Source organism: Astatotilapia calliptera, chromosome 10 (assembly GCF_900246225.1).
Source record: "Astatotilapia calliptera chromosome 10, fAstCal1.2, whole genome shotgun sequence".
In the NCBI taxonomy this organism is placed as follows: domain Eukaryota; kingdom Metazoa; phylum Chordata; class Actinopteri; order Cichliformes; family Cichlidae; genus Astatotilapia; species Astatotilapia calliptera.
Genome location: NC_039311.1, coordinates 33,639,095 through 33,659,881, shown reverse-complemented (window position 1 = coordinate 33,659,881; position 20,787 = coordinate 33,639,095). Strand labels below are relative to the sequence as shown.

Sequence of the window (20,787 nt, the reverse complement as noted above, 5' to 3'; positions counted from 1 at the left end):
TTAGGCTTCAAACTTTCCTTTTTGCTAAAGCATATAGTTAGGGCTGGACCAGGTGACCCTGAATCCTCCCTTAGTTATGCTGCAATAGACGTAGGCTGCCGGGGGATTCCCATCATGCATTGAGTTTTTCCTTTCCAGTCACCTTTCTCACTCACTATGTATTAACAGACCTCTCTGCATTGAATCATATCTGTTATTAATCTCTGTCTCTCTTCCACAGCATGTCTTTATCCTGTCTTCCTTCTCTCACCCCAACCAATCACAGCAGATGGCCCCGCCCCTCCCTGAGTCTGGTTCTGCTGGAGGTTTCTTCCTGTTAAAAGGGAGTTTTTCCTTCCCACTGTCGCCAAAGTGCTTGCTCATAGGGGGTCATATGATTGTTGGGTTTTTCTCTGTATCTACTGTACAATATAAAGCACCTTGAGGCGACTGTTGTTGTGATTTGGCGCTATATAAATAAAATTGAATTGATAGGTCCACACAGTGAGACAGGTACACAGAGTGAGGTAAATAACACAGTGAGACAGGTGAGAGATGCCAGCTTACTGTGCGTTTCTTCCACAGAGACATCAGCTGTCCGTCCAGCGTCGCCCATAATACATTATGTCTGTTAAAGGCAGAAAACAAGTTCATCATCCATTCAACTGACAAGTAAGCAGTCACATGATTTTGGGTCCCCTGATTAGCCCAGGTTAGCTGGTTCTGCTCATACTATAGGAAACATGAGTTTCTAATGGGATTTTGTTTCAGCGAACGAGACAGGTGAGGCCAAAAGACCAGAAAATGAAGAACCTTTTATGAAGATCTTTAGGTGCTGATACATGATAAATATCCCAACAGTAGATAGTACGGACCACTCGAGAACCTAGTCTTTGTGGACACCCTTTAGGTTTTGAGGCCCAGGCCGACTCTGTCCTGGAGTGAATCTAAAGCACGACTTGTGAAACCTGTGATGGCCTTGACATTACCTGAAGCCTTTCCAGACGTCCAGCCAGCTTGCCCGGACGACAGGGCTCTGAGGAGTAGGTTTCCCGCTGGCGCCCTTCTTCCTTGACACTCGGATGGTGGCCGCCCTGCAGGACACACCCACGTTAACACTTTGAAGGTCGATTTAGTTTTGCAGGCGTTGTGCGTAGTTGTGTTTACCTCGGTGTCTTCTGTCTGACAGATTTTCCTGATCGGCCTGCTGTGTTGGGAGGGGGCGGGGCCGGCCGAGTAGGTATCAAACGAAAGGAAGTATTAGTCGAGATTCTGCAGAACAAACACAACGACACCATGAGAAAGATAGTTCAAACCCTTTAAGGAGCTTTACATTGTAAGGTAAACCCTACAGTGATACAATTTACCGACACGTTCTCATCCCAAAAACATTTCACGCCAGGTGACAAACCGTCAACATTACGTTTTTTCCTAAATATAATATGAGATAGTATGAGAACCGTTTGGACTCAATCTACACATGTTCGTTCATTTTCCTAAAATCGCTTGGGAGAACACTATTTAACGTCATTAAAGTGCTGGTTAGGGTTAGGAACAAGGTTATGGTTAAGGATAAGGTTAGGTTTAGGGCTGGAACGTCTGTTTCCGCAGGACTGTCACTGGATTTCATCCATAACCCGGCGTGTACCATATGAACACGGAAGGTCACCTTTCGCGTTCCTCAGGAACGCCGCACGACTTGACAAAACATCAGGATGTTACGCCTCGGGAGTGAGAACGGTCTGAATTCACAGTAACCATACACACTTGTCATTGTTGGTCGTCGGGGCAGAACGAGGATCTGCTTCAGCTGTAGAAGGAGCGGGGCTAACACCTGATTCTTCCTCCTCATTGGATGACTCAGATTCAGCTTCCTCTTGGGTCGTCCAGCAGGCCAACGTGGTGTCCGACGGGTTTTCTGCTCTGGTGCTATGAGGACCTGGAGATAAAACTGGAACCAGAACCAGGAAAAACTGAAGCAGTTGGAAGCCAGTGGGAAGAAGCCCAGCAGAAGAAATACTAACAGTACCTTCACCTGTTAACCCTGCAGCACCCTCTACAGGTGGCAGCGTGACTGCAGCAGTCGGGTCTAAAGCTGATGTCACCAGCTGTGACAGCGCTCCAACATCTGGACACAGGTTCAGAGGAACACAAAGAGCATGCGTTAGTTCTTCTTACCCTCAGAAAGGGCTGAATCCTCTTAAGCTTGCAGAATGTTTAACGTTCAGGTGACCTAAAGCTGTGCACCACCTCAGGTGATCACCTGCACCTGACCTCCTGACACTTTCTACCAGCTGGAAGTGAAGCTGCACTCTAACTGTGGATCATACCCTCCTGATGTTTATATAAAAATTACACACAAACGTCCTTTTTCTGGTGGTCGTACCTGTCATTGCACCTGTACGAGCATCTCCAGCTCCACTTCCCGTCAGCGAGGGTGGGTGGGGTTTAGTATTTGGGAGGGGTGGGGCTGATGGAGAGAAGCTCACAGCAGGGTTACCCACACTGCTAACAAACCCCGCAAAGCTGGGAATGTTAGCCAGTGAGTTAAAAATGCTGTCCAAGCTAGGAGCAGGTGCAGGTGTGGTGGAGGGGGCGGGGCTTAGCACAGCAGTATCTGTGTTAGCACCAGGTGGCATTGGATTGAATGACGCAAGGTTAGCCTCAGTGCTAGCAGCTTCTGCTAAGTCAGGTATGTGGGTGGTAATGCTATTAGCTATGCTGTCTAAGGAGGGGGGAGCAGAGGGTGTGGAGGGGTTCCAGGGGGCGGAGCCTCCAATGGAAGCAGCGACTCCTGCCAGTGACGGGATGTTGGTGGCGATCACGCCAGTGACGCCGTCCAGAGTTGGCAAGGTGAGGCTACGACTCAGTGCACTGTGAGCATCTTCATCTGAGGAGGACACATGACATCAGCTTCATCATTATTTCACAACAAAAAGCTCAGAAACTTTCACAATAAGACTTCAATAAAGATCACTGACATTTTCACAATAAGAGTCTTGTAATACCAAATGATGATTCACAATAAAAATGCTAAACTTTCATTTAGACTTTTACGTTTAGAGAACAGTGAAAAAGACTATCACAATAAAAGGTCAGCAATATTAGTGATACTTTCTCAATAATAACACCTGCAATATAATTACAGGGGCTTTCAGAGTAAGTCATCTAATAATACACTGGAATGTCACAATAAGTGTGACAGCATGGGGAGCTTCATGAAAGAGTCCTTCAGAGTAAGAGTCTGGTAATGTTCCCTGGAGAGACACTTTCATAATAAAAGCTTCCTGGGCAGAGCTCTATGGCGCAGTAGAAGGACGACCAACACAGTCTCACTTTGTGAATTTTTCCACCGTCTTTGAAGTGATCTGGTCGGAGCAGCCCGGGACATGACGTGACGCGATCTTTACAGAGATTATCTGATTACCACAGGAAGACAAACTGGTTTGAGATAATCACTTGTGATATCTGAACAAACAGTGGGAGGAGTTTCCCTCGCCCGAACAAACAGGTTCACCAGCTCGCATTGAAAAAACGCCAGCAGCTGACTGGTAGGATGAAACTGACGAGGTCCTGCAGCTTTTATTTTGGTCTCTCACTTCCTGTTTGGATGCTCAGGTCTTCACATGTTTGTGTTTAACCTCCTGTTTCATTCTTTCCTTCGTGTCTCGTGTGTTTGATGAAGTCGTCCTCTTTGTAGGAGCTGAAAGAAGCTGGACCATCTTCAGTTCTTAGCATTTGATCCCAGAGTCTGCTGAATCATCATCACTGTATCGTCGGGGTTCAGCAGTGTAAGACTGACTGTGTTGGTTAGAGAGGAGATGATTCCAAGATGATTCCAAGATGATTCCAGGGTGATTTCAGGCTTTCCTGCATCTTAAAGGAACCCTCTCGCTCACTCAGACCTGCTGCAGGTTTGGACCGAACCAAAGTGTCATCATGGATCAGGAGCAGTAAGGACGTCACACACATGCTCTGTTCTGTTTCAGGGGTGTCAAACATAAGGCCCGGGGGCCAGAACCAGTCCAGTCTGCTGCATGTCTTTGGAAAATGTGAAGGAGAGCAGAGATTTATAACTGTTACCTGTGTTAGAGCCTTACCTCCACTGTGGCCCTTCACACACGCCAAAGACATTACTAACTGATAAACTATGAAAGGACAGAAACCACCTACACGACTGTTTTTCTCCTGGATGAGCATCTCAGGGATCCGGTGTTACAGAGCAGTTTCACTGGTGTGGAGCCCACTGTGATCTAGAGCCCACTGTGATCTAGAGCCCACTGTGATCTAGAGCCCACTGTGATCTAGAGCCCACTGTGATCTAGAGTGGGCTCCACACAGCCCACCGTGTAAGGTCAATTTCACATCCCTGTGCCTTCTCTACTCTGTGTGTGTGTGTGTCTGTGTCTCTGTGTGTGTGTGTGTGTGTGTGTGTGTGTATCTATGTGTCTGTGTGTGTGTGTGTCTGTGTCTCTGTGTGTGTGTGTGTGTGTGTGTGTGTGTGTGTGTCTCTGTGTGTGTGTGTGTGTGTGTCTCTGTGTGTGTGTGTGTGTGTGTGTCTCTGTGTGTGTGTGTGTGTGTCTCTGTGTGTGTGTGTGTGTGTGTCTCTGTGTGTGTGTGTGTGTGTGTGTGTCTCTGTGTGTGTGTGTGTGTGTGTGTCTCTGTGTGTGTGTGTGTCTGTGTCTCTGTGTGTGTGTGTGTGTGTGTGTGTGTGTGTGTCTCTGTGTGTGTGTGTGTCTGTGTCTCTGTGTGTGTGTGTGTGTGTGTGTGTCTCTGTGTGTGTGTGTGTGTCTGTGTCTCTGTGTGTGTGTGTGTGTCTCTGTGTGTGTGTGTGTGTGTGTGTGTGTGTGTGTGTGTGTGTGTGTCTCTGTGTGTGTGTGTGTCTGTGTCTCTGTGTGTGTGTGTGTGTGTGTGTGTGTCTCTGTGTGTGTGTGTGTCTGTGTCTCTGTGTGTGTGTGCGTGTGTCTGTGTGTGTGTGTATCTATGTGTCTGTGTGTGTGTGAGTCTGTGTGTGTGTGTGAGTCTGTGTGCGTGTGTATCTATGTGTCTGTGTGTGTGTGAGTCTGTGTGCGTGTGTATCTATGTGTCTGTGTGTGTGTGAGTCTGTGTGTGTGTGTGAGTCTGTGTGCGTGTGTATCTATGTGTCTGTGTGTGTGTGTGTCTGTGTGCGTGTGTATCTATGTGTCTGTGTGTGTGTGTGTCTGTGTGTGTGTGTGAGTCTGTGTGCGTGTGTATCTATGTGTCTGTGTGTGTGTGTGTCTGTGTGCGTGTGTATCTATGTGTCTGTGTGTGTGTGAGTCTGTGTGCGTGTGTATCTATGTGTCTGTGTGTGTGTGTGTGTGTGTGTGTGTGAGTCTGTGTGTGTGTGTATCTATGTGTCTGTGTGTGTGTGTGTGTGTGTGTGTGTGTGTGTGTGTGTGAGTCTGTGTGTGTGTACCTGGACTCTGAACTGCTGGCTGTAGAGTTCCCTCAGCCTTGGCACTGAAACACAAACGTTAGGACTCAGTTTCTGCTGTGATTGGTTGTCCTGTGGTCACATGACCAAGCAGTGATGTCACAGCTGTGACAACAACTCCACCTTCTACAAAGACACAAGAGAGCGAGGAGAAGAAAAAGCAAAAGAAGAGGACGAAGGAAACACCTCAGACAGACCGCGGCTCAGAGGTCAGAGGTCGCAGCCATGACTGATGTGTTATATGTGAACCCAGCTGCTACTGTAATCTGATTACAGACTACGTTCAGATGATCAAACTGGGAACAAAACAGCTGAGCTCAAACATGTGTGAAGACGTTTGTGTCGTCTGTTTCATGCAACCGTACGATTATGATTCCGACACAGTATCAGTAACACACTCGACCACATCCACACTAAACTCTGCAGTACCACACACCACCACCTCTACTTCCTGTTTACTGTCCCTCCAAAATAAATCCTAACTCAGGCTGGACTCTGAGCTGATTTGCTGTCTCTCCGTGTGAGCGAGATATGAAATCAGTGAAATGAGACTGAAGCACAGATTTCATTATAGTTGGCAGATTTAAAGATTATCTGACCTTCCCAGTGAGGAGGTGGAGCTTCGATTTCCTGTCGAGTAACAGCGGCGAGGCTTCGGGATGGGAGGAGTAGACATCTGCTGGACAGGAAGAGCCGTTAGTGATCTGATCATTGTGATTGGTTTTCATTCAGAAGCTGATCAGAGGAGTTTTTAACAATCCTCGTTTGGATGGAGGCAATTATCTTTGACCTGAACGTGGCGCCTCCGACCTCACGTTTCACTCTGAAGCTGAAACTAGTGAGATCACAGCGGGCACGTCACAAGTTTGACAGGCGGTGCGCTCCAGTGAAGGGAACACGGCGAGCAGCACGATGCTCGCCGAGAACGAAGAGGAAAGCTTTCATTACAAACATGAAACACTCCCATGATTCCCTCTGCTCAGCAGCTCAGAACATGTTTTAATGACACAAGCCAGTCACATGACCCGGTGTAGCGCCAGGTCAGACAGCATCAGTGATTAGAGATGTCACAGTCAGAGTGCTCAAATCCAGCTGTGAGCGCACAGCTGTGTGACGCCTTCAGAGGAAACAGGGAGAGTCTGACTTCAGGACGAGCTCCTCCTCAGGAGGAACGCAGAGAGGAACTTCAGTTTCACAGTAAAACGTCTGCATTTAAACACGACAAAGCCGAGCTCGTCAACAAACCTCGGTGTAAGTCAGAGTGAAACACACAGTTTCTTTGACTCTCTGCTGATCTGTTCATGGAGACTACAGGACACTCACACACACAGAGCAGTTGTTACCTTGGCGTCCGTCAGCTCCTCTGGATCGGGACCTCAGTCACCTGCGTGCCTGCTTACCTGTCTGAGCTGTGAGCGTGTGCTGTGTGTGCGTGACGTCATCGAGCTGCGGCTCCACCTGCACTCATAAACACAGAGCGTTAAATCCACCCTGTGTGTGTGCGTGTTTAGGGCGGCGTTCTCAGTGCGACACGTTACATGAACACTTGGTGTGTATGAACAGACGTGTGGCCTCCTGATGTGATCGACATTTACAGGCCGCTGGAGCCTCGGTGCAGCCTGAGCACGACTCCGTGTCACACACAGGTGAGAACAGGTGAGGCTCCTTTAAGTCAGCTGATCCAACTCTGACAGTTTTACAGTGAAGTCTCACCAGTCAGACCGGCACAGGTGTGGCTCACCTGTGTGTGTGTGTGTGTGTGTGTGTGAGAGAGACTCTTCTTCGTGGGTTTAAACAGGTTGAGCCTCAGGTGTGTGTGTGAAGGAGGACAGAGAGGTAACCTGAGCAGCTCAGTGTGTGAGGAATGTCTTTGACCTCTGACCTCCTGAGAGCTCCACCTGCTGGCTGCTCTGCAGCATTACCATGTATTTAATTTTTGTTGTTTATGCCTTTGTATATGTACAGCACTCTGTGAACCCTGGTTTTATGTTAAAGTCCTTTATAAATAAAGCTGGTGTGGTAGTTTCAGCTGTAACCATTGTACAGGTTTCTATTGGGAGCACTGGTGTGGATGTGACCGTGCAGATGAACTCCATCGAGCACTGACAGCAGTCTGTTAGCATCAGGCAACAATAGGCAGGTGGTCAAACAGGTAAAACAAACATGCATGAGCTATTTCATCAGAAACAACACGACAACCATTAAACTGCAAATATGTACGTTAGCTTAAACAGCCGACAAATGACTGCAGTGTAGTAGAGAATACAACTACACGGTATTATTAGCAGTGAAATTACACAGACTGCTTTCCAGCGCACACGTGACGTCCACCTGTGTCGTTGACCCAGGGTTTTTGAGTTTATTATATTATTTATAATTTCTAGTCTTTGGGTTTTTGTTAGAGTCATGTCTTATGGTTTGTCTCTGTGTAATCCTTAGTTGCTGTCTCCCCTGTCTGCTATATCCCCGTGTCCAGTCAGTGTCAGTGTCTGCCCTGGTCCCACGTCTCTGTTCCCTCTGTTGTAGTGCCTGAATGTGAGTCTGTGTCTTCTGTTCAGTCTGTGTTATGTGTTTCCTGTTTTACTTTGAAGGTCTCTGTCTTATCTCAGTGTGTTCAGGTTACGCTTCCTTGTCTCGTCAGTCCTGATTTCTCCCAGCTGTGCCCTCCTTCTGTGTCTCATTCCCCTCGTTACTTCCCAGCGTATTTAAACCCTGTGTTTCTCTGAGTCAGTGTCGCGTCGTCCCTCATGCTGTGTGGATCGCGCTGTGTCTCACTGTGAGTTTTGTTTATGAGTTCCCAGTTTAGTTTGCTGTTTTATGACTTTCCCCTGCCAGCAAATAAAGCTGAGTTTTTTTGTGTTTAAACCTCATGCCTGAGTTCCTGCATTTTGGGTCCAACTCCTGCCTGCCACACAGCGACTCATGACACAACCTTCCCACTACAGTCAAACATACATCGTCACACAAATCAACATCTGCTAAGTTATTAACTTCAGCCAGCAGAAGCAGCAAAGTTATAACTTCGGGGCAACACAGTGGCTCAAGAGTTCGTCTTGTAATCGGAAGGTTGCCGGTTCGAGCCTGGCTTGAACAGTCCATTGTGTCCTTGGGCAAGACACTTCACCCGTTGCTTACTGGTGATGGTCAGAGGGCCCGGTGGCGCCGGTGTCCGGCAGCCTCGCCTCTGTCAGTGCGCCCCAGGGTGGCTGTGGCTACAATGTAGCTGCCATCACCAGTGTGTGGATGACTGGATGTGTAAAGCGACGAGTAAAGCGCTATACAGATACAGGCCATTTACCATTCATTGCTTTGTTTCACACAGGAGGCAGAATTATACCCGAGAGTCCGGTACTTCTGATCGAGGCCTTGTTTTGTATAGATGCATCTATAATTGTTACTCCTGCACAGCTGCTGTGGAGCACCATAACTTTGTTCTACGTGTCCAGTGACAAGAAAGGGCTGTTCTATTCTATTCTATAATAATTTTATCCGAGCTGAGAGTCTTCAGCCAACTGTTGTTTGTAACCGGTGACCTTTGACCCCATATATTAAACCACACCCATCATCTTTAAATACTCACTGTGGATTTACTACTGTACCTGAAATGCTACAGTCGACGCTCCCTGATGGCAACATCCTCTTTCAGACATGCTCTCAGGAAGTTTCAGATGTTCACCAAGTGCTGAAGAACAGGTGAGTGACCTGACAGGTAAGAGGAGGAGGAGGAGGAGGAGGATAACCTTCACAATGAAAGACTGAGGCTTGACAGTTTCACGTATTTAATGTTGAGGTGTCGTTTACAGCAGAAACACACACAATGTCCTGTCACAGCAGGACATTTACCGAGTCGGATTTAATCTGGGGTCGACTTCAAACTTCCTGATTAAACCTGAACTTCAAACATAAAAATCACCGATATTTATTCAGGTCCCATACATACAGCAAAAACAATGTCCATATTAAACTAACAGAGACCAGGTTAAACTAAAGGAGTCCAGATTAAACTAACAGAGTCCAGATTAAACTAAAGGAGTCCAGGTTAAACTAACAGAGTCCAGATTAAACTAAAGGAGTCCAGGTTAAACTAACAGAGACCAGGTTAAACTAAAGGAGTCCAGGTTAAACTAAAGGAGTCCAGGTTAAACTAAAGGAGTCCAGATTAAACTAACAGAGTCCAGATTAAACTAAAGGAGTCCAGGTTAAACTAACAGAGACCAGGTTAAACTAAAGGAGTCCAGGTTAAACTAACAGAGACCAGGTTAAACTAACAGAGTCCAGGTTAAACTAACAGAGTCCAGATTAAACTAAAGGAGTCCAGATTAAACTAAAGGAGTCCAGGTTAAACTAACAGAGTCCAGATTAAACTAAAGGAGTCCAGGTTAAACTAACAGAGTCCAGATTAAACTAAAGGAGTCCAGATTAAACTAAAGGAGTCCAGGTTAAACTAACAGAGTCCAGATTAAACTAACAGAGTCCAGATTAAACTAAAGGAGTCCAGATTAAACTAACAGAGTCCAGATTAAACTAACAGAGTCCAGGTTAAACTAACAGAGTCCAGATTAAACTAACAGAGACCAGGTTAAACTAAAGGAGTCCAGGTTAAACTAACAGAGACCAGGTTAAACTAAAGGAGTCCAGGTTAAACTAACAGAGTCCAGATTAAACTAACAGAGTCCAGATTAAACTAAAGGAGTCCAGATTAAACTAACAGAGTCCAGATTAAACTAAAGGAGTCCCAGAGTCCAGGTTAAACTAACAGAGTCCAGATTAAACTAAAGGAGTCCAGGTTAAACTAACAGAGTCCAGATTAAACTAAAGGAGTCCAGGTTAAACTAACAGAGTCCAGATTAAACTAACAGAGTCCAGATTAAACTAACAGAGTCCAGATTAAACTAAAGGAGTCCAGGTTAAACTAACAGAGACCAGGTTAAACTAAAGGAGTCCAGGTTAAACTAACAGAGTCCAGATTAAACTAAAGGAGTCCAGGTTAAACTAACAGAGTCCAGATTAAACTAACAGAGTCCAGATTAAACTAAAGGAGTCCAGGTTAAACTAACAGCGTCTGGACTAACCCAATAAATTCCAGATTAGAGTGAAGATTGGAGGTGGTGATATAATATGTAACATTTTGTTGTCAGAATACACTGAAGTGTAGTGTGAATCTTACAGAGCACACTCAGCTTGTTCACACTGATATAAAGTGAATCTATGCAAACACTGACACAAGACATGAACAATTAGGGATTAACAACACTCAACCCAGAACATTATTCTGACTGTAATCTGGTAATGTCCGAGTATAATCTGGTGCAGGACTATGACCTGTTAATACTATCAGCAGTGCAGAGCTTGCAGACAGGACTTGGGGCACAAAGACTAAATAATCTGTACATCCGGCTCGCTGCTAATCCAGTCGTCTCAGTGGAAGACGGTCTGTCTCCAGCGTTTGTCGGGCGTGAACGGCCACAGACAGTCGATAATGGCGGAGGTGAAAGGTCGCGGTTCCACGCTCAGGTTCAGCAGCTCCAGACGACAACAGTTTAACTGACTGTTGATTGGACGAAGAGCCGACGCCGCCGGCTGCTCGGTCAGCTGCAAGAACACAGACAGGGTCGGGACCACAGGTGATACAGTTTGTTTATAATGAGTGCAAAGTCCTGCTGATTATGAAAAGATTCAAAACGAGCCGCGCACCACGAAGCAGCTAACCTCAGGTTAACTCTGGCTTTCTGGACTACAAAGGTGGATCACTCTTACTGGGGTAAATCGCCATGGTAACCTATGCTATGAGCCAAACCTGCTCTGAAGATTAGAGATTATCAGGTATGACATCAACACCTATAGACCAATCAGATCCTCAGAAAACAGCATCGCCATTCCTGAAGCCCCTCAGAGCTCTGTGGGGAAAGGGGCGGGGTCTGTGTTTCCCCGATGAGCAGTAATGACAATGATAATAATAATAACCATAATAATATCAATAAAACTTTATCAGCTTTATTGCTCTATAAGCATCAGTGGAACACCTGCGCTGTACCTGCTGACCTCAGATCAGATTCGTGGACCGAGCCGATGTCTGAATCCTGTCTGTAAATGTGATCTTTACAAACAGCTGAGAGAATAAACTGAAATGGTCAGGAGGTCAGAGAGTAAACTTTTCTCTGATTGGCCACTTTCAGGACGATGTCCTGGAAACCGTAAAGGAAGCGCAGCTGCCGCTCCAGCAGCTCAGACTGAGCCATGATGTGTTCACGTGCTGATGCGATGCTGCTGTCTGTCGCTCTGCTGCAAACACTCAGCAGGTGACACTCACAGGGATCGTTATCTGTGCCAAGCTGATTGATAATCGGCCAATCGGCATCATGTCGGGGTGAACCCAGATAACAGATCGACACCTCAGGTGTGCAGGCCCTCAGGTCATAACTTTACATCCTTGCGCAGGCAGGCGGGTTAAACTGGCTTTAACCAGTTTAACCTTAACGCCCACTCACATCCTGGGCCATCTGACCTCAGGAAATCACATGATAAGGTGGGGCCAGGTTTCACAATGAACACACCCGAAACTCTGGCTGATTGGGACCCACACCCAGTTTCCCACCTTGGCTCAGGCGATTAGAGGATCATCAGGGGTCCTTTTGTCCCTCTGTGGGGGGAAACTCCCACTAGGTTTATATCTGGGACTCTCCACCATTTGACCTTAGAACTGAAGAAGCTTCTCGGATGAGAGGTGAAACGTCTTCAAGTAACTTAAAGAAGTCCAGACGCTTTTCTTTTCAAGCTCCTTTGACTACGATGACCTGGATGACTGAGAACCTTCACAGACATAAACTGGCTTTACTTCATGTCCATTTAAGGCAGATGACCAATCAGAGCCCTGGCTGCTGTTCGTGGTCAGCTGGTTGTTGCACTGCTACGACCTCGAGAACATTAAACTCTGGTGACAAGCTGCAGAGCTGTGGTTGGGCTAAAACATACTGAGCGACAGAAAAACACGTCACTGCTTTACAGCCTGAGCTGTGTCAGGTACGAGGCGGCTCAGGTGTGGGACCACTTACAGGTACGAGGCGGCTCAGGTGTGTGACCACTTACAGGTATGAGGCGGCTCAGGTGTGGGACCACTTACAGGTACGAGGCGGCTCAGGTGTGGGACCACTTACAGGTACGAGGCAGCTCAGGTGTGTGACCACTTACAGGTATGAGGCGGCTCAGGTGTGGGACCACTTACAGGTACGAGGCGGCTCAGGTGTGGGACCACTTACAGGTATGAGGCGGCTCAGGTGTGGGACCACTTACAGGTATGAGGTGGCTCAGGTGTGGGACCACTTACAGGTATGAGGCGGCTCAGGTGTGTGACCACTTACAGGTATGAGGCGGCTCAGGTGTGTGACCACTTACAGGTATGAGGTGGCCGGACGGCAGGTTGAAGGCCTGAGCGATGGCGACCGCCATTTCATATTTAGTCATCTGCTCTTTCCCAGAGAAGTGAAAGATTCCTCTGATGGATGGGTCCTGACGGAAAAGCAGACGGCGGTGAGACGGGCAGAGCGAAGTCCACCTGATGCTCACCTGTCTCTCTGACGCTCACCTGTCGTGCTCTCTCAGACAGCTTCCTGCAGACGGCAGCGACGTCTCGGGCGTCAGTGGGGAATCTCTGCAAGACGTGATCCAGCGTGCAGCTCTCCTCTGACGCCTCCTGAACCTTCAGGTACAACGACGTCACCACGCTCTCCGTCACCGACTCCACCTCCCCAAACAGAACGGGCACCCGCAGTACCACCGCACCTGGCAGGGTCACGGGTCAAACAGGTGACTGAGGGGCAGGCCAGAGACAGAAGACTCAGACAGGTGACTGAGACGTACCTGGACAGTGGCGCAGCGTCTCCCTCTCCCCCTCCAGTTTGCTCCGCCCATAAACGTTGAGCGGGTTTGGACTGTCGTCCTCACCGTACGGAGGATTCCTGCCGTCAAACACGTAGTCGGTGCTGATGTAGAGGAAGAGCGCCCCGCAGGTGGCTGCAGACACAGACGTTACCTGTTACGGAGGCGCGCTCACACAGAGCTGCACTGAAATCAAGGTGCGTGATGTGTGAGGGGGCGGGGCTCTGATGCGCACTACAGGAGCTCCACCCCCAAACCTTCTCGTGCCCCCACCTGTGTCAGGCCAAAGAATATCTGGTGATGGTGTGGTGGCTCACTGACCTGCCTCCTTGGCGAGCGTGCTCGTGGCGTGCACGTTCAGATTAACAGCTGCTTCCGTGTGTCTCTCCATAACATCTGGACGCCTCTCGGCCGCACAGTGGACGATCACATCAGGCTGAAACACACATTCAAAACAACTTTATTTAGTGACCATCAGCTTTACAGTAATGACGAGAGATGGACCGATCGATATTACGTATCAGTATCGGTCCCATACTGACCTAAATCACTGGATCGGATATCAGAGAGAAATAAAAAATGTAATCCGATCCATTAAACATCAAAAAAGCACCTCACCAAACCTGCGACACGGCGTAACTCGGCTCATAACCTTAGCACGTCGGAGGAGTGCGGTCACGTGATAGAGCGGCTGTGAGTATTTGTAGCCTCGCTAGCAATCCGGCATTTCATCTCCGAGGAAGTTTTCCCAGAGAGAAGTGAAGCAAGTGTGTAAGTTCATCTCTGAATGTTTGTAAAGCGTTCCAGCGTTAAGCTTAACAACCGATATATGGAGCGACTGCCTCTTTCTCTCTCTCTCTCTCCTGCTGCTGCTTCAATGTGAAACTGATCAATGATCAGCTGATCGGCTTTTCTGTCGCGAGTCTTGTTTGTTTGTTTGTTTTTGGCCCACTTTGCAGCAGAAAGAGGAAACCAGCGGCTGAACAACAGCAGCGCGTTTAAGCTTGATCAGCTGTTGTTAGAATGTATTTAATATTACTTTCTACTCCAGGATCTTTTTCTACGTAGCTGACGTAACTGTGCAGGGGCGGATCTAGCAAAGTTTAGCCAGGGGGGCTGATAGGGCATGAACAGGGAAAAGGGGGCACAAAGACATACTTTTCTTTCTTATTCTCATTTAAAATGTCGAGCTTTTAATAAATAATTATCTGACTTTTATACCCAAAGTTTTAATCTGATGTCAAATGTATAGAAGACAATTACTGTATATAGTAACTGTTAAGTCTAATATACCCTAGTAAGCTATAGTACTTTTTCCTTTGGGAAGGTACCATCTGTGCAGTCTGCAGTTCTGCTGAAGAAAGATGTTGAATCTATTTAATTATTCTTGAAAAATAATTGATTTCTGTGCATTTTTTTCACACTGCATCAAATTAAAGTTGATTACATCGATTAAGCATCATGAGGTGGGGGTGAGGGGTGGTTCCCTATTTTTTGGGGGGTTTTTGCTGGGAGTTTGCAGCCCTATTGGTTAGGCTGCTTACTCTTTAAAATACCAGAATAGGGAGGATGGAGCAGGTTTAAGTTCATTAGATTGATCAGTTTTGCTGATCTATGACATATTTTGGGTGCAGTGTGTTTTTTTTTACACACAGGTGTAACAGAATAGCTTCAGTGTTTTTTAACTTGAGTTTGAACTTATACAAAATGCAGCAAGATATTAAAAAAACTATTTTATTGATTAAAACACATCGGATTCATATCGGTATCGGACATAAGAAAGTGGTATCGTGCCGTCTCTAGTGATGCCAGAACATACCATTACAAACAGCCTGAACCCTGTCAGCTGACTCACAGGTGAGTCGTGTCCGTCCTTCAGCAGCTGCACCTGCTCGCTCACAGCCTCTGACCAACCATAAACCCGATCAGTATCCTGGTAACCGCTCGGCCCGCTGCCTGTACGAGACGGTCCTGAGTGTTGTCTGTGCTCAGCTCAGAGTACCCGCCCCTGGAGTCCCCGGGTGCAGCGCTCCCACGCTGATGTGGGCAAAGATGGGGGAGGGTCCCCCAGTGGGACGATCATTTACCCACTACTGACCCTGTGACCCATAACACGAGCCAAGGTGTGAAGAAGGTGTAGGTCATTGTGAGACCTAGCCCCACCCTATCATGTGACTTGCTGAGGTCATATGACCAGGATGTGAGTGGGCGTTAAGGCGTCTGGGAAGGATGTCAGACTGGACTACAGATGGCGGACAGTGTCATAAGCCCCGCCCTCTGTCCAAAGAGGGTTGTTCACAGTGGAGATAGACGCTTCTTTCACTCCTCTGTCTTCTCTGTCCAACATGTGCACATTGGGATCCTTAAAGAGTGAACTTTGACCTTTAGATGCAGATGTACAGCTGAGTCCCGTGGAGAGCACAGAGTGAGGGTTGGGGATGTTACCATCCCACAGACACAGTGTCCAGGGAAGCAGAGGAACATGTGAGTGGTTATCCCAGCTGGACCTGGGACTCCCCGACACACTGAGCGTTTATATCCTACCACACAGAGAGAGTTTGGACCTCACCAGGATGTCCAGCTAAATGTTGTCATTTGTCAAACATGCAGTAAAACTACTGCAGCCAAAGGCAGAAGTACTTCCAGTTTATTCCACCAGCTGATAATCATCCAGTGTAAGGTGAAGAGTGTTTTCAACTCAGTGTGTGAACGTCTCCACACACACCAAAGGACACGTTAGGGCTGTGCGATATGACCACAATCTCATCTCCCGATATCAGACATCTATCGCCCCGGTAACGATATAAATCACAAAAATGTAACGTTTTCTGTAAATTCTGTGAATCTCGGGCAGCTCGACCTGTGTGAAGTGTTTCCACTTCACACTGTTTCCTGTGCGTCGTGTAGCTGGAGTCGAGTGTTTTAACGATGCATGAAACGATACATTTTTAGACATCAGTTGTAACGGCACCGTTTTCTTTGTGAGTATTTATTACACGGCGTGCTGCGGGGAAAAGCCTGCTCTAACGTTTGAGTCTAAGGTTTATCTTTTAGCACCTGGCGTCTTTTTTACTTCTCATCCGTAAATAATCTGCATCTTTCACGTGATTCAGTTTATTTTGAAAAGTCTCAACAGGATCTTGAGCTTTATTGTGAAAGGTTTATGTGGAACATAAACAAGCGGACACGCGATGCTGTTACTGTCGTTGTTGCTAACGACAACGCATAAAAACAGGCACTTGTCCATCTGTAGTGTGGTTATATTACATATAAGAGAAAGAGAGAACTTAAACGAATACAGCCACTACAGTGACATCAGAACCATGAAAAATATTGCTGTAAACAGTTTATTTTGCGACACCACGAAACAAACGATAGCGTGATAGGAAACAATAGACGTTTTTATATCATCATCCGATATATATCGTTACATCGAACAGCCCTAGGACACGTCACTGTCCTCCGTCACCGATTCTCTGCATAATTTTATGGACAGATTTCTGGGTGTAGCTGCCGGTGTCAGGACTAAAGTCTCTGCTTCTCACAGTCGATGTGGTTCTGCTGGCTCCAACTCACAGTTTCACAGCACAGTGTGAACGAGAGTCAGCACCTCCAAGTCTGAGGCCACGGACCCACTCTGAGCGCCCACTCTGAGCCCCCACTCTGAGCGCCCACTCTGAGCGCCCACTCTGGGTCAGGGACGAGCTACTAGGTGGAGGGGTTTAAGTATGTTGAGGCGTTGATCACAAGCGAGGGGAGATCGCCAGACGGATTGCCGCTGCAGTGATGCGAGCACTGTCCCGGACCGTCGTGGTTAAGAGAGAGTGTGAAACCGCTCAATCTACGTCCCTACCCTCAGCTATGGTGATGAGGCGTGGGCAGGGACCGAAAGAACGCGATTGCAGATACAAGCGGCAGAAATGAGCTTCCTTATGGGCTCAAACTGGGCTCAGACATATTCTGTAAATCAAATGAGTCGCTGTGAACTGAGATTGTATCTTGTAAATCTTGTAAACCAAAATATCTGAAAATGTTACGCTTGTGCATCTACAGATGAGAATCTGTGTGTTTTTAAAAACATTTACAGAGGTTACAAATAGTTTTTGTTAAGGTCTTCTAACAGATACAAAGCACAAAACTACGGTGAAACTGCGCTCAGCTTCCTGGCTGTGTGCGTTGCAACTGACCAGTACGACTTCTGACCCAGTTTTTTTTCTTTCAGCTGACTGGATTGTTACATTTGTGACCAATCAGAGAACAGATGGTTTCAATGTCGGTGGGGTGCTTTACCGAGCTTCAGGTCCTGGGAGGGTGATGCAGTTTTAAGCTGGAGGATCTCTATATGAATGTCCCATAGGGCTCCCCGGGAGCTGCCGGAAGGATAAAGTTGTGCTATACCAGAAACACCATCATCCTTCAGAAGGATAGGCGTGACCAAAAAGCACCACACGCCCCTAGCTGGTCGCATGCACATTCGCACCTCGAAGCACGTCCAAAGCAAACTGGTCGCACTTTAAAATACTCAATTTTGACGCGTGTGAAGCGGAAATGTGGGAGGAAGTAGTGCCAGACGGTATGTTTGCAAGACGGCAGCTGTCGAGCGTTTGAAGAGAGCAGAGCAGTGGCGAAAAGGACGCTTTACACATCAGTCACTACAGCGACTTGACGCTGTAGTTCAGATTTTTCCAACTCGAGTGGGAGACACGATTAGCGCGAATGCACAACATGCAACACACAAACTGCAGCGCACATTTTACCTCGCGCTTCCAACGCATCAGTCGCACTACTTGGTTGCGCAAATCAGGCAGAAAAGCGCTTTCGTGACGCAAATCTGCTTCTGAAGTTTGGCGGGACCCCCAGTCGCGCTTCATCGCGCTCCTCTTTACACGTAAACCTGAAGCTCCGGTCGCGTCTATCGCGTTCGGTGTGAACGCACCCTTAGAGACAGGGGTGAGGAGTTCCTACATGTCCCACTCAGAGGAGGCCCGGGGCAGACCCAGGACACGCCGGAGGAGGTGGTGGAGGGGACGGAGGTGTGGGCTTCTCTGCTGAGGCTGCTGCCCCTGCGACCCGGCCCAGCAGAACAACATGGATGGATCCACTCCTGTATCTGTTTGCCCAAGCACCTGAGAAGGGGTGTGGCCCCACCTCGCCGTCCCCCCAGCAGCAGCAGCCAGGTGCTTGTTCTCCCCGACTCCACCAGGTGAGCTCTCAGAGTGATGAGCTCTGATACTTGGTGAGCTCGCATGTGGAGCTGGTTTCCATGGTGACCGTGAAGGTCAAACACACAGGTGATGAGGGACCCCCTCTGTCACCGTGTCACATTCGACAGGTGACTCGATCCATTTGCTGATCTGTGGGGGCGGGGTTAATGCTCAGGAAAGTCTCCTAGGTGGACTCTGACCTAGAGGCTCTTGTGAGGTCACTAATAAGGTCAACGAACCACATGGAGTCGAGTACTGTTGTCGAAGTACTCTGTACGAATACACAGCTTGTGTGTGTGCAGTACAGCATGCAGTACCTTGTATTCGTGCAGCAGTCCTCTGACGGCGTCCTCGTCTGTGAGGTCACAGCGCAGAAGGCGGAGCCTGGCTCTCCTGTATCCCGTCCCAGTGACGGTCCATCCGGCGCTGTGAAACTCTCGGCACACCGCTCGCCCCAGGAGGCCTGTTGCCCCGGTAACCAGGACGCGTGGCACCCCCACCAGCAACTCCTCCTGAGTACATAAGAGTACACACATCAGTACTACAGTTAGTATTACAGAGGACTATAGTTAGTACTATAGAAAGACAGTACTGTACTTAGTACTACACACAATACTACAAGTTGTACCAGAGTCAGTAATACAGACAGTACTACAGACTAGGGCGGGGTGATGTATCGCGGGTTTTCCACGTACGATGGTTAACGTGGCTTTATCGTAACCATAGAGTATGGGTTACCATGGCAACAATAATCTGTCTGCATGCAATTGAGAGTTTTTCTCTCCCACACTCTGTGAATGCAGCACTGACCCCCCTCCCAAGCTGAAACTGTGCAGCTGATGGTTCAAACATTTAAATTCTTTCTGACTTCCTGTATCAAAGTAGAACAAACACAGAGGTGGACCAACGTTAGAACGTGTGGCGATACAGATCACGTCTCTGATGTCGCTCCAAAACATGGTCATATTAGATTTCCTCATGTCGCCCAGCCCTACTGACAGGGTGAGGCTGCTGTGGCCAGTCGGGGGGTGTAGCCGCCACTGGTGGTGTAGCCTCAAAACAGGTGAAGAGGTTTGGCTCTTCTGCCGGTGTGTCGTCACCCTCAGCAGCTCTGAGTCTTCTGATCGGGGACATGTTGGACACCTTAGCACACCTGCCTGCTGCTGCTGCTCAGGTTGGCTGAGCCGTGCTGTAAAGAGAAGAGGGCAGAGGAACACCACGCTACCAAGTGTCCAAGGGCTGAATTAGCATTAGCATCCGGTGGAATGTAAGGGTTAGCCATCCTGCATACGGTGAACACACAGGAGGTAGATGGGCCTGCGTCTGACAGTCGTACACGTGAGGTCTGGGGAGCAGTGACTGTCTACAGCTGTTATCACGCACATACAGTTGGCACGGTAACACTTCCACGTTACCTGAGGCCAACACGAGACCAGCAACAAGCACGCCAAGCAAGAGCTACCAAATGAAACAGCTGAGATGGACTTGTTACATTTTAATAATAAGAGAACATCTTTGGTAAGAACATGGTTGTGTGTCTGGACACTAACTGCAGGGTGTGGCACAGGTCAGCACTTGTGACATCACTCATGACATCACTCGTGATTACAGACTTAGTTTTACACTTTTATCCCCTCGTTTGGGAACATCAGTACTACAGACTGCACTACAGTTAGGAGAGTACTGCAGTTAGTACTTCATACCGTAGTACAGTGAGTATTACAGTACTATAGGGAGTACTACAGTCGGGTATAAACATACCTCTGCCAGTATACCAGAGTGACACACCTGAGCAGACCCCTCCCCCTGCACGCACAGACCCAGATCAGTTCCTTTAATCAGTATGTTTATTTTATAAATAAAGTTTTACTGCAGTATTTAAGTAGTATTTGAATTCTGGGAGCCGTTAGCAGTTAGCATTTAGCTGCTGACAGGTGAGCTTTACCTGAACAAGCTGCACGCGCCCCGGACTGAACAGAATCCTTAGTTCTGCGCCTGCGCAGCTCATCTCTGATTGAATATGTGCACTGGATCAGTTATTGATCAGGTACCTATCACTCGGAGCCTCGCGGATTTTCTGATGCGCACTTTCTGTCTCGGTCACTTCCGGACTGATCAGCTGTTTGCCGTAAAGCAGCTGTCGCGCTGCCACTAGCGGTTAGCATACAGGCTAACAGGCTTTTCTTTAGCTTCGGTGACCCAAGTCAGAGTCCTGATCCTCGCCAACGGGTCGGAACCGTCCCGGGAGCGGCTCTAACGGCGTCAGCATCACAG

The 20,787-nt window shown here is 47.9% G+C and overlaps 2 protein-coding genes across 7 annotated transcripts in view; both read right to left on the bottom strand.

Moving 5' to 3' along the window:
* Positions 1–10,164, bottom strand: part of LOC113030265 (arf-GAP with Rho-GAP domain, ANK repeat and PH domain-containing protein 1) — a 29,803-nt gene extending 19,639 nt beyond the window's left edge. Inside the window, exons 1-9 of the mRNA XM_026181527.1 lie at positions 9,034–10,164; positions 6,034–6,110; positions 5,417–5,460; positions 2,366–2,869; positions 2,009–2,107; positions 1,747–1,930; positions 1,147–1,251; positions 969–1,073; positions 547–607 (exon numbers count right to left, since the gene is read on the bottom strand). Coding sequence (XP_026037312.1) covers positions 547–607; positions 969–1,073; positions 1,147–1,251; positions 1,747–1,930; positions 2,009–2,107; positions 2,366–2,869; positions 5,417–5,460; positions 6,034–6,110; positions 9,034–9,084 — 1,230 coding nt within the window. The 5' untranslated portion in view covers positions 9,085–10,164. The remainder of the gene's footprint in view (positions 1–546; positions 608–968; positions 1,074–1,146; positions 1,252–1,746; positions 1,931–2,008; positions 2,108–2,365; positions 2,870–5,416; positions 5,461–6,033; positions 6,111–9,033) is intronic.
* A 12-nt stretch (positions 10,165–10,176) lies between these two features.
* mat2b (methionine adenosyltransferase 2 non-catalytic beta subunit methionine) overlaps positions 10,177–20,787 on the bottom strand; it is an 11,681-nt gene continuing 1,070 nt past the window's right edge. The window contains exons 1-8 of one of the 6 annotated variants that reach the window (XM_026181521.1): positions 20,459–20,521; positions 19,513–19,702; positions 18,831–19,025; positions 13,631–13,745; positions 13,292–13,444; positions 13,017–13,213; positions 12,827–12,940; positions 10,177–11,026 (exon numbers count right to left, since the gene is read on the bottom strand). In XM_026181521.1, the coding sequence (XP_026037306.1) occupies positions 10,853–11,026; positions 12,827–12,940; positions 13,017–13,213; positions 13,292–13,444; positions 13,631–13,745; positions 18,831–19,025; positions 19,513–19,647 (1,083 nt within the window). In that variant the 5' untranslated portion in view covers positions 19,648–19,702; positions 20,459–20,521 and the 3' untranslated portion in view covers positions 10,177–10,852. Of the gene's footprint in view, positions 11,027–12,310; positions 12,786–12,819; positions 12,941–13,016; positions 13,214–13,291; positions 13,445–13,630; positions 13,746–18,830; positions 19,026–19,421; positions 19,703–20,458 lie in introns of those variants that run through there. The other 5 variants (XM_026181523.1, XM_026181520.1, XM_026181522.1 and 2 more) reach the window with 5 other exon arrangements.